Raw genomic sequence first — 12,474 nt, forward strand, 5'->3', positions numbered from 1 at the left:
AGTCTGAAAAGGTGGGTTTTCTAGTTCATAGTAGAGTAAAGAGGGGAACGGACTAGGTTATTACAATATTATTATGCAATATGATGACACTGATCATTATTTTTTTTTTCTGTGATTTTTTGTAAATTCCATCCGCCTCGCCTGGCTTCCCACCTGCCCACATGGCCAACTCTGTCTGTGTTCATTCATTGGAACGCCCAGCGAAGCCAGATGAACGGTGGAGGATTCAAACCTAATAGTATGTTACATTTTAAACACAGAGTCGATATCATGACATGAGTGCAATTTGGATTAGGTACGCATATTGAAAACAATACTATCACTGCATAATGACAGACAGTCATACAAGTGTATCTGCCTGCCGGCACACACGGGCACACACACCTTTCTCACTTGCAATAAATCATAAACTAATAACCTACTTTAGGCTGCTATGATATCACAATCAATACAGCTTAATCCACTTTATAGCACAAGTTCACAAAGCTTGGGCCTGGCTTAAAGTAAAGTACACATCGAGTATTGCCACCCAAGGGCTTCTGTTATGTAATATGATTTTAAAGCTGAAATCCATAACTTTTATGGCCTTTTGAACACAGGTCTCCCTCATGAGACCACATTTATACCGCTCATTTAAGAGGCAATCCCCTCTTGACCAGGGGAGATAATGCATTTATGAGCTTCAGGCAGTGCTACTTGTCAACCAGGAGGTGTCCTACCAAACACTAGTGTCTACGTTTCTCAGAGGGAGAGACACTTTGAACCACTGCAGATATGCCAGTTATATTTTAATAACATAATCTAATATTACTCTATACAGACAGATTTGATTTAAGAAAATAAGTTCCAGACTGTGTTAAAGAAGTAAAGAAATATAATATTGTTCCCACTCCTTTGGGGTGTTTTTTTTTATCACAGTACATTTGCACATGGGTGAAATTTGTCATCTGCATTTAACCCATCCGATTAGGATCATTGGGCAAGTGCCATTAATACAACGCCCAGGGAGCAATTAGGGGAACAGGACCAGGAATGAACCGGGGACCTTTTGTTTACCATGCCACCCCTCTACCCATTCAGCTATGGCCACCCTGGTTGACGGACTTGTGAAATTTGATGTTTTGTGGAATGTATAATATAAAGTGACATTTCCCTGGACAGTTAACCAGCAACATTTACTATTTATTGCAAAAACAAAAATTCACAGAACATATCCTTATATAGAAAAAATACATTCAGACAGCGATGTGTCACAATAACTTTGTAAGGCGTTTCACTGATAAGGAATAGGGGCTGGGGAGCTGTGTACATCTAATACATGATTGCTCCCTGCTATAACATCACTATTTGAACATTTTAACATACAGTACATATTTGGGATAACAATATACACAGCAAAATCCTCCTTGTTATTTACACACAGTGTTAAATGAACACATGATTTTACTGTGTGGTGCTCCATTAACAAATTAAGACATCTAACAAATCCAATGTAAAAGAAAACGGATGAAGCCAAGGCTGAGAAAGTTACACAGTAAAATCAGGAGAGTGCACAAATGGAACCAGATGTACCTTTACAGGTCCATGTGGGTACTTTGTACACTTTGTAAATAACAGAGGATTTTACTGTGTAGGTTCTATACTGTTGGCTCTTGGGCAACTCTGTCATGAGGAATAGTCAGCACATTTCTTCTCTTGGAGTCTCGTCGAGGAAACGGCACAAAGCTCTTCACTTCTCTGAAAGATAAACCTGTGGATAAACGTTAAAAGAAGAGCATTATATAGAATATATATAATCACTTGAATAGAAGTCATTATTCAGACAAGAACACCCAGGGTGTTCTTTACTGTGATTATTGGCCTTTGGCCAATCTGTTTTCTAATCTAAAACAGACTCCTAAACATTGTTATACTAACAAACACTGATTAATTTGTCTGTTGAACTAAAAACCATTCATGTGTTATTTTCATGCACATACTCGTCCACTCCTCAAGGGACAGTGTGGCGTTATCATGGCTGTCATCGTATGGCTGTGGTTCAGGCAAGTCCTCCGGGTCTCTCAGGCCATCAAAGAAGGGATGCTCCAGGGCCTGTTCAGCAGTGGGCCTCTGCTCCCCATCCAGCACCAGCATCTTCTCCAGCAAATCCACAGCTAGAAACGTCAAGACCACATGTCAATGTTAATTTCGACAGCTAATTTTGATTTTGTTTTAGTAATACATTTTACATTTAGTTTAGTCATATTTTCGACATCTGAAAAGTTTGAGTCCAGTTTTAGTTGACTGAATATCATACGATTTTAGTCGACTAAACCTATAGTTGATTTAGTCGGCTAAAGTGTATTTTGGCAGGCCTTGATGGCGTCGTAATGCCTGATTTGTAGACTGGTTACTGAAAACAGCTGATCTACAAGATCACTGCTCACAGCGTGACACCCACACACAATCAAGCATAAAATGGTGTCTAGTTCTACTGGATCTCTTCTCCACAAGTCCCTCCCTAACATTTTGCATAAAATGGTGTGTCTAGTTCTACTGGATCTCTTCTCCACTAGTTCCTCCCTAACATTTTGGTCTAATTTAGTTTTTATTTGTTGACGAAATTTTATGCAAGTTGGTGAGAATTTGTCTTAGTTACGACAGCTCTTTCTGTACAGGTATTATTATGAGCTCCTTGACTGTTTGTGACCGTTTGTTACAATTTACAATTTAGGCATTTAACAGACACTCTTAATCCAGAGCGACTTACAATACATCAATACAATAAGCAAGGTAATATTATGTATTGATATACATCAACATCAGTACATCAAATGCACAGAAATATCAATCTAGAAAAAGAAAAAAGAAAAATAAATAATAACGTAGGTTAGCAAGTACATACAATGCAGATATAGTAGTATATAATGTTTTGCTGCTAGGTATTTACTAATTACCGTAATAACTACATTATTAAAACAAGTACTTATAACGCATATAGATATAGATATAGTTATATGGATTTCCTATAGTAGTAACTTGAATACAAAACATTTCATTCACCAATTCAATACATTCACAGCTATATGACTTGACAATTTTGTGTAGATAAATAATAGCACACATGACACGTGATACTAGTCTCACAAAAGAACATTGTTACGGCCCTAGTTGGCCTAGGCATGGAAACGAGGCATCACACATTTAGTACAAGGTTATGCTAAATTGGATAGCTGATCTATAAGTATAAAACAGTTTTTTGTTAACTGGCATATGCAATTCTTTGACTGTGGAAAACACTACTCAAATTGAAATTTAGTTGAACTACCAGCAAAGTAATGACACACACCGGCTGCGGGCGGTTGCGCAGCGTAGCGTCGCAGTATTGGATGTGGCACACGCATAGAAATAGAACAGCGACGTATCTGCGCGGCGGGCAAGGCGGCAGAACCGGTGTGGGTTAGTTCATTGAAAATAATGGGGGCGGCTGCAGCTGTTTTGACGTGCTCCTTCCACGGCCGGTGTGTGTTCCCTAGTGAAGATTAAAATAAAGAGTGGCTCTGCCGCACCTCTGTCCAGGCACCTGGGCTGCAATGACTGACAGCGCGTCGCGGGTTCGAATCCCGATCCTGACCCTAACCTTTGCATGTCACTCCCCGTCTCTCTATCCCCATTTCCTGTCTATCGACTAAACACTCTCAATAAAGTCAAAATATCAATAATGATAATAATAATCATGTTGAAAAAAAGGTCTTATTGCTACAGTTGATCTTACCCTGGGAAGAAGCCTTTGGGAACAACGTTGAGAAGTCCTTTCTGGGAAAACGAGGGAGAGACTTGATGTAACTTTTGGCCTGTTTCAGAAAGAACAAATAACAACAAGTAACGCATCATTACACAGCAGCTCATAACTAGTTTAGTATTTTCAATAACGGGAGCCATGAGGAGCCACCTGACAAGCTGTATGGCTTTTGGCTCTACAGTACCTGCAAATGATATTTATAAACAGTATTTGTTTGTATAGGCTACAGTTATTGGACCAAAGACCAAAAGAATTTGTATACTGTAGTTTTGTTCAAATGCAGGTGGAAGACATCCCACTCATTAACAACCCCATGACAGTTATGTAATATCTTACATCATTTTGATTTAGCTGATAAAAACAAATACGCCTGACAATTTGTAGCAGAACAGTGAAAGAATTACAGGTTGTAGTTGTTGTCGTACCTCTTTGCTGTCCAGCTTCTCTGTGAACTCTGGCCCAGGTACACCCGTCACTTTCATGATCTGTGTTAACTGATCCATGTCTGATAGCCAACGGGTTACAGTTAAAGACACTTTTAACTAGATCTGTGATCATAAACATGCTGTTAACATGCGGTTCAATAAACATGCATTTTTCTGGACGTGCTTGTTAATGGTTATCTGGCCTTCAGAAAGAGGGAATGCGGGCAAAAGACAAGAGAGATGAAAGGATACAGTCCTTCCCTTTGAAAAGGGTTTTTCCATTGATCATCTCTGCCATGATACAGCCCACAGACCAGATATCCACTGGGATAAAAAGAAAAGGAACATCCATGACAAACCAAACAGAATGCACACCATGATAGGCAATGTACTGTAAATAGAAATGGACTTCTGACGGAACCCTGTGTGGTACCACTGTTACTCGGTACACAGTCAAATCTTGTTAATTTATCCATGTAAAGGCCCATTCCCACTGGGCCAGATAACAGATAAAAAAAATCTCTTTCTCCAGATATTTTTCCATTCAAAGTGGATGGTAGATACAGATAAAAAAAATATCTGCCACAGATAAAAGAAATATCTGTGGCAGATATTTTTTTTATCTGTATCTACCATCCACTTTGAATGGAAAAATATCTGGAGAAGGAGATTTGTTTATCTGTTATCTGGCCCAGAGGGAATGGGCCTTCAATCTGAGAAGATTGAGATTGTACAAATGTAATCAACTTTACTAGACCCTTAAGGTTACATTTGTACACTCTCAGAGTTAAATGAATACTCGTGATTTTAGTGTACACACAAATAAGACAGTATTGAGTAGGAATGAGGAAAGAGGGTCTATTGCAGAGAAACCTTCCAATTCCAGAGAAACAAGAATCTATTGTGCCATGTGCTGTAATACAGCATACCGAGTGATTAATGAGGAATATGATCCCGCAAGGGACATAAACTTGCCTGGGTTGCTGTCTGTGCAACATTCCCTTTACATTATTTAAAGCATTATAAGGGAAACAGCATTAATAACTCCCATTAAAGTCAGCTTTCTACCTGCACAGGTACAGTATGTGATTCTAGAGATGCACCATTACCATTGCTATTCCACTCTAAGTGATGAAGAGGGTTTCAAATTAAGCTCATAAGTGCTAGACCTGCACAACTTGCTGATCCTATAAACTGATGTTTGCGCCTTAAACATTACATTAAGGACTTCAGTGATTTAAGTCATAAAATTACAGCACTGACTCCCTCCAGTGGTGATCTTTTGTGGCATAACAGTTAGGGCAATGGCATAAAGCCAACACAACAGTGAGGATCAAAGTGAGAATGTGTAACAGCTATGATTGTCTTGCCGGTCTGCGTGTAGTGCATCCAGTTTAGAATGACCTCGGGCGCCCGGTACCAACGCGTCACCACATAGCCCGTCATCTCAGCGTCTGTGCTTCGCGCCAACCCGAAGTCCAGGATCTGCAATAACAAGAAACTATTTGATTGTGATCCTGGACTTTTTTCTCTCTCTCTCTCTCTCGACAAATCACAGATTTCTTCAGGGCACCAACCTTTAACTCGCAGTCTTGATTTACAGCCAAGTTTCCAGGCTTTAGATCCTGTCCAAACGAGAAGATGAGATGAATCACATCTAGTACAAAGTAGAGTGTATGCCCTGTGCCTCGTTCAAAGTGAGATCTTAATGTTCAGTACTTGAGTGAGGTGATTGCAGTTTAAAACTGTTTTCTTTATTAATAACCTGATACTTTGACAGAGTGCAACAGTAATTGAACTAATCGATTTAATAATTAAAAATATATAATTGATTCAAGTAAAATAAACGGTTTTGGGGGAAATATTTGAAAAAGGGAAATTATTTTCTTTTAGCGAAAATAGCAGATCTAAAAGCTCAGACATTTTTGCATGACATGTTGTGCAAAATGTGGTCAATCAGTCTAATCCATTAAGTTGATTATAAAATATCAATTAGCAGTTTGTGTTGATTTGTTGATTTTAAAAAAAATACGCTGCAAGAATATTCATTTCATATGAAAAGTAATAAATAGAATAATGTCTAAGAAAATAATCGATAGTTGAAGCCCTACTTTGACAACTTTTCATTCAACACTGCGACTCAGTCAAAGGTAGGGAGGACCAGAAAGAAAATGATCAACAACTGTATATTCATATAATGTGAATCGTGATAATTGTGAGACTATAACTAAGTATTTATCACTGGAAGATTTGACATGCTATGGTAATATAATAATAATATTAATAATGTTTCATACTTCCTTTTTGAATTAGGGAAGTCTCACAAATTAAACAATACTTCAATATGCCATGCTACAAGCACAACCGAACCACACACCCACACGTCAACCCACCCACACACACACACACACACACACACACACACACACACACACACACACACACACACACACACACACACACACACACACACACACACACACACACACACACACACACACACACACACACACACACACACACACACACACAAACCTCAAAGATGCACTCCCCATAGACACTAGTAATTAGGTACCAGCTCAGAGGACCATACCAGCATCAATACGTCATTGTCTATTCACAGCTTAGGCCATATATATCATAATAGACATTTTGCTGTAAATGGCTTTACATTTAGATTAAACCTTTGTTAAAATGTTCTCTAAAGTCATTAAAACATCGCCAAACATAGGAGTCAATGATAAACATCATTGCATGGTTAATACAGTAGGTCATGGTCATTTGCATTTTGTTCAAAATCAATCTTTTCTACAGGATGCAATGATGCAACAATAATATAGCCATTACAAAAAATTGGAGTTGGACTACCTACCTACTACTGTATCTCACGCAAGTGTCAAGTCACTACAAGTTACCATAATGAAATGAATGGAATCTAATGTTTCGAACATCAAACAAACCACGGCATGCTTTGGAAAATGGTCAACAGTAATGTCAAGTTTACTAAGAGTCATAGACAATGATCTAAAAATGCCAGACCACCGGTATGGTCCTTTTAACTCAGTTTAGAGGTCCACAACGTGCCAACGCGTCAATCTCTCTGATGTCTCTGTGAGCCCATGACGCGTTTGACGCGTTGTACAGTAAACTATAGTGTACTGTAGCTAGCTACTGTACCAGGCTACCACGGTGACGAAAAACACTCCATTTACCAAAATGCAGCGCGAGATCACATGACCGGGAAGTGCCGTCTCCCTCATAGACATGCATGTTACGCTGCTGCAGAAAAGTGATTTTTTTTCTCCTAATCTAGCTTTTAAATCACCTTCATGTTTAAAATGCGGCCTTTTCTACCGGCCGCTACAAAAGCTCTGTGGCCCGCCCCGCGATTGTTTAAAAATGGTCCTGACTGAAAGAAAATATTATCGTGAAAATAAACAGGACATACTTGGATGACATTTACTCGGATTACTTTTTTGGCAGGACCTCAAAGGTAGGTAAAATGGCGGGTTGCCATGGGCACCTGCCGATTAAATGTTGAATAATCCTGGGCAACCTATGTGTTAGTCTTCCACAACCTATCTACAATATTCCCAACGTATATAACACACATGGGCACTGCTAGTGCAGGACATGTCCTAACTCACATAGTCATAGATCAGAGTCAACTCATCGTACCTGTTAGGGCAGGGTTAGGAATGATTCAATAACAATGACAGATTAAAACAACACAGTCACTCCTGTGTAATGCAAGTAACAGAGAATAGAGAGCTATATCTGCAACACAGGCCAAAGATAAATGAACAAACCCTGGTTAGTTGTAATTTATGGTGCCTGGCAAATGTAAAGCTATTGTGTCTTATCGTAAATTCCAGGTACTATTATCTAGTCAGACTTTTTGAGAACTGTCTCAAAGATGTGAAGACAGGGTTTCCCCCGCATTGATGCCTGGTTTATGCTTGGTTGCGCAAAATGCTCACCAAAGATAGAAGATTTACAAGCTCACAACGTGTGTCAGCGTGACGTGTTGTAGCTTGTAACATCAACATGCAACTTGTATAAATCACCCTTTACTCTCACTTACCCTGTGGATGATGCCAGCCTTGTGAATGTACTGCAGAAAAGAAGACACAACAGAACATGGAGATATGTTTGGTTGTTGGTTGCAGAGAGATTGCCAACATGCCAAAATGAGTACAGTACTTTTATTGTCACTTTCACGGAAATGAGAATTATATAAGCATATTATAATCAAGCCCACTGTGTGCTTGTGGAAAGGAGCACATGATAAAGCTTGCCCACTCCAAACACTAAAATGAGGCTTAGTCACCCTAGTACAGCTGACCAGGTAAGTGCTTGTAATGACACAATGTGACATACTGTAGCTCGGTTTACACAATGCTGTACCCCCTCCAACTGTATATATGTTCCCCATTTTCAACTGTTTTTATTATATTTTGACACTTGCTTTAACAATGTAAACGTATGTTTTCTCATGCCAATAAAGCTCCTTTGAATTGAATTGAATTGCTTGGCTCGAGGACTTTGCATTCACTAAAGAAATATATAAATACATTCATCTATGCACTTTTCTGGCATTGTACAATAATCAAATGTATTACACGGCTTGGTAGAATGCTTGATTCTGATTGGTCAATCGCTGATTTCAGCGGTGTGTTGATAACAGACCGTTGCGCTCTATAACTGCGTGAATTTTGTGCCGTATCCAACATAAAAGCCATGTAAACAAACACACAGTGTCATTTACAACTAAACGTTGCTCTCCAGAACGTTGAAGAAAAAATATTTGAAGCGAGAAATAGACATGCAGTAACAGAAAATAGATTCTATTTGACCAACAATTGACCAACAAAAATGTTGCCCTGGGAGGATGCCCAGTGCAACACTTGTGGAATACTTTCACTTCTGTAAGCAAGAAAATAGTTGTGTTTTTAGTTTTTAGTCAAATTATTATAATTATTATTTTTAATAGGTGTGTAATAAGCGGGATAACGTCTGGCTCAGCGGTCGTTATCGAGAAATAAAAATCGAGACAGGCTGATGATATTCTGTAGCTGATATTACGACATGCAGCACAACGTGCATGCATCTGGTGTGACTGCATCATAAGATTTGTATTAGTTCTAGATTTCCCCCAGAACGTATCAGACCAGTTTTGCATAATGTGATTGTGTAATAGATAAGTATAAATACAATGTGCTGCTTCCGGGGACTTATTGCCTCATCGTGGGCATGTCTCATTTGAGTTTTGTTTGGGTGAGACAATTCAGAGTTTGCCTTTTGTGAGAGGCCAGCTGTAGCAGCTTACCCTGAGTCCACACAGCATCTGGTATACCAGGAACTGAACTCTGTCTTCAGACAGATGTCCTCGCACCTTGGACAGGTCTGTAAACATGTATGGCATAACCAAGTAGCTATGGAGACAGGGTCGAGAGAGAGAATGAGCGAAAGGGACAAAGAAATAGACAGAGAGAGGAAGAGGATATAAATAACCAGAATAAGGAAGGAATGATGGAACCCAGCAACATCTGTCTTGAAGTAGGTGCTGCTGCGCTAGGGTTATCACTAGACCAGGACTTTATGTATAAGTCACAGCATAAATATTAAACAGCAGTTAAATAAAGCTGTCATTTATTGCATAATTATGACACAGAGACCAATAAAGACCCAAAAGCCCATGTGTTCCTCTGTCTCATATACAACCTCTGATATGAGGTCCATGTTATCTGGTGGATGAATTGACATCTACCGGTACTCATTAGTTGGGATCCAACATTCTCTTCCTAATGTACTGACTGTTCCTCCATTTTACAGTAATATGAGAAGTCACAGACAGTTCCTCAACAAATCTGGTTTAATCTAGAATCAGGGTTGGCCTACATGTTGTGGGAGTCAAATATATTCAACTGAACTGCACTATGTTGTCAGTAGAAAACCCATCTCGATTGCAACACCAAGATCCTTCTGCCAAGGAAAGGCTTCACATTCACATCATACTGTAGATCACTGGTTTCCAAACACTGTGTCGGGACCCATTTGTGGGTCACGGACACATTTTTATGAGTCCCTTAATGTTTTGTTTGCCAATTTCCTAAATTAGAAAATGTTTAAGAAGTAGTGAAAATAGACGATCTACAAGCTCACAACGCGGAGCGACGTGTTGTGAGCTTTTAAATCTGGTGTTTTCACTAGTTTGGGTCCCAGTCAAACTTCTCATTTCTTTTTTTGGGTCTTGAGCTAAAAAGTTTGGGAACCACTGCTGTAGATGGTTATAAAACCAATAACACTGACCCAAGATCCCTAGTTATTTCCATTGCTCTGATGAACACTGAGAAGGCTGCAGAAAAGGTAACCTGACCCTGCAGGGGATAGGACTATTGTTTGGCTAGCAAAACTGGAAACCGGCCTCTACTTCAGGCCGATACTATAGCTACATTATCATCAAAGCCAGCCACTACCTCTGCCCGAGGGATTTTTTCTGTCATGGCGTGTTCAACACTACTCACAAGTCGTGGAAATCATCTAGGCCCGAGGCAGGCGTAAACACGTCTAGAAGTCCTATCACCTAGATGGGAAAGAAAAACCAAGGTGAGGGATATTGGGCTGGAGGTGTGTTGTGGCTGTCTGTATCGTACCAGTGGCATGGGAACAGCCCAGGGAGGGGCGAATGTATCATATTGCCATATCTCGGGAGTCAATAAGGATTGCGAAAGTAAGCACTTGTGAAGGAAGTGAGGACGGGAAGTCAGTTAATATAAACTAAAGGTCCATAAGTGTGGGAGGATCCGGTGCTGTGTGATGGGGTCTCTGTACTGTAGCAATGTGTGGGCTACTCACATTTTCATGCTTCATGTGTTTGAGCAGCCTGAGCTCCCTGTAGGCCCTCTTGGCAAAGATCTCGGACTGAAAGGGCCTATGAAGCTTCTTGATGGCCACTTTCTCCTTGGTCTTTTCTTTTATTGATGAACTGAGAGACAAAAAATAGCTCATCATGCAAAGGAGGCCACCCACATGCACTTTGCTTTTGTTTAATGATAATGCTAACTTTATTGATTTGATAGAGTGCACTGCAGTCAGAAGTGCAACTGCAACAGTGTACAACAATAAAATGCATGAAAGAGCCAAAGCACCACATACAGTCAGAGGAAGAAAACGTTTCTTTTCAGAACTTGATAGGGAGAAAATCAGAAAAAACAGTGACATTTAAAACAAACTGACAAAATTATAGCAGAGAGCCGTTGGAAGAACCCCTTTTATGCTCACAAATTGAAACCATATCTCGACCACATCATTTGCACACAGCAAATGCACATAGCCTGCCCTACAGTAAGTAGACAGTCAATTCTACATGCAGCATGTGGCTGTCCGTGTGTGACAGACAGTGATGTCACCCAGCTAATAGTTTACAGCCATTCATAGCAGAGCGGGGGACTGGACTGGATATACATTGTAAATAAAGGCCCACTGTATAAACACTATGCAGGGCAGGCCACTTCTATAGCTGTATATTCCTTCCACTGCGATCCCAACGAAACCGACCCCCGTTTTCAAAAGTGCAACGGAATATAAAGCGACGAACGAACACATAACAGCGACTTACCACACGGAGCCGTACGCTCCCGTCCCGATCTGTTTTAATCGCGTGTATTTCTCCGGTACTTCCCACACTGTCTTGTTGATTTCCTCACGGGAAAACACAGTCTCCCGATCAGCGTCCATGTCTGACATGATATTCTAGCCCTGTATGAAACACACCGCTCGGCACCGACACTAGACCTCTGTCTTTCTCTCCACCTCCCACGCTACGTCTTTTTAGCAAATCACTTTGCTTGAAAAAAGGTCACACAGCATGTACTGTACTGTCTGCGCTCCTGTCACTCAGATAAGAAGACCGTGGCAGAGGGTGACGTGGGCATTTCTACTCTTTCTTTGACTGCAACAAACATCATTCTGGTGTTATCAGCTTCAAGTGCTGGCTGATAAACACTCTCAAAAAGATGTAATTACAGCCCGGGGTGTCGTGGCTCCTGCTCTCAAAACCAGAAATCTCTCGTCTTTCTTGCCTGCTGGAACATGTCAGTGAGTTGTTCACTCCCACACATGGAAGGTAGGTGGTACTTGCTATGAATAATCATAGCCAATAGGCTATTTTATGAATCAGAACAAGCACAGCAGATTGAAAGTAACTGCATGGAACTTTCATTACGTCAATAAGTAGACTAATGGGTCGAATGAATTGCTCTTTAA

At 40.2% G+C, this 12,474-nt stretch overlaps 1 protein-coding gene across 1 annotated transcript; it reads right to left on the reverse strand.

Annotated features, from left to right (window-relative positions):
• Window positions 1-1,161: 1,161 nt before the first annotated feature.
• Window positions 1,162-12,261, reverse strand: mapk13 (mitogen-activated protein kinase 13). The gene is made up of 12 exons (XM_080734193.1): window positions 11,828-12,261; window positions 11,065-11,194; window positions 10,734-10,792; window positions 9,536-9,641; window positions 8,291-8,320; window positions 5,784-5,831; window positions 5,577-5,691; window positions 4,459-4,530; window positions 4,207-4,286; window positions 3,755-3,833; window positions 1,980-2,153; window positions 1,162-1,750 (listed from the first exon to the last, which is right to left on the reverse strand). The coding sequence occupies exons 1-12, from the start codon at window positions 11,953-11,955 to the stop codon at window positions 1,638-1,640; spliced, it is 1,134 nt and encodes a 377-aa protein (XP_080590319.1). The 5' UTR covers window positions 11,956-12,261; the 3' UTR covers window positions 1,162-1,637.
• Between the last annotated feature and the right edge of the window lie 213 nt (window positions 12,262-12,474).

Source organism: Nannobrachium achirus (assembly GCF_963921795.1).
Source record: "Nannobrachium achirus genome assembly, chromosome: 9".
In the NCBI taxonomy this organism is placed as follows: Eukaryota; Metazoa; Chordata; class Actinopteri; order Myctophiformes; family Myctophidae; genus Nannobrachium; species Nannobrachium achirus.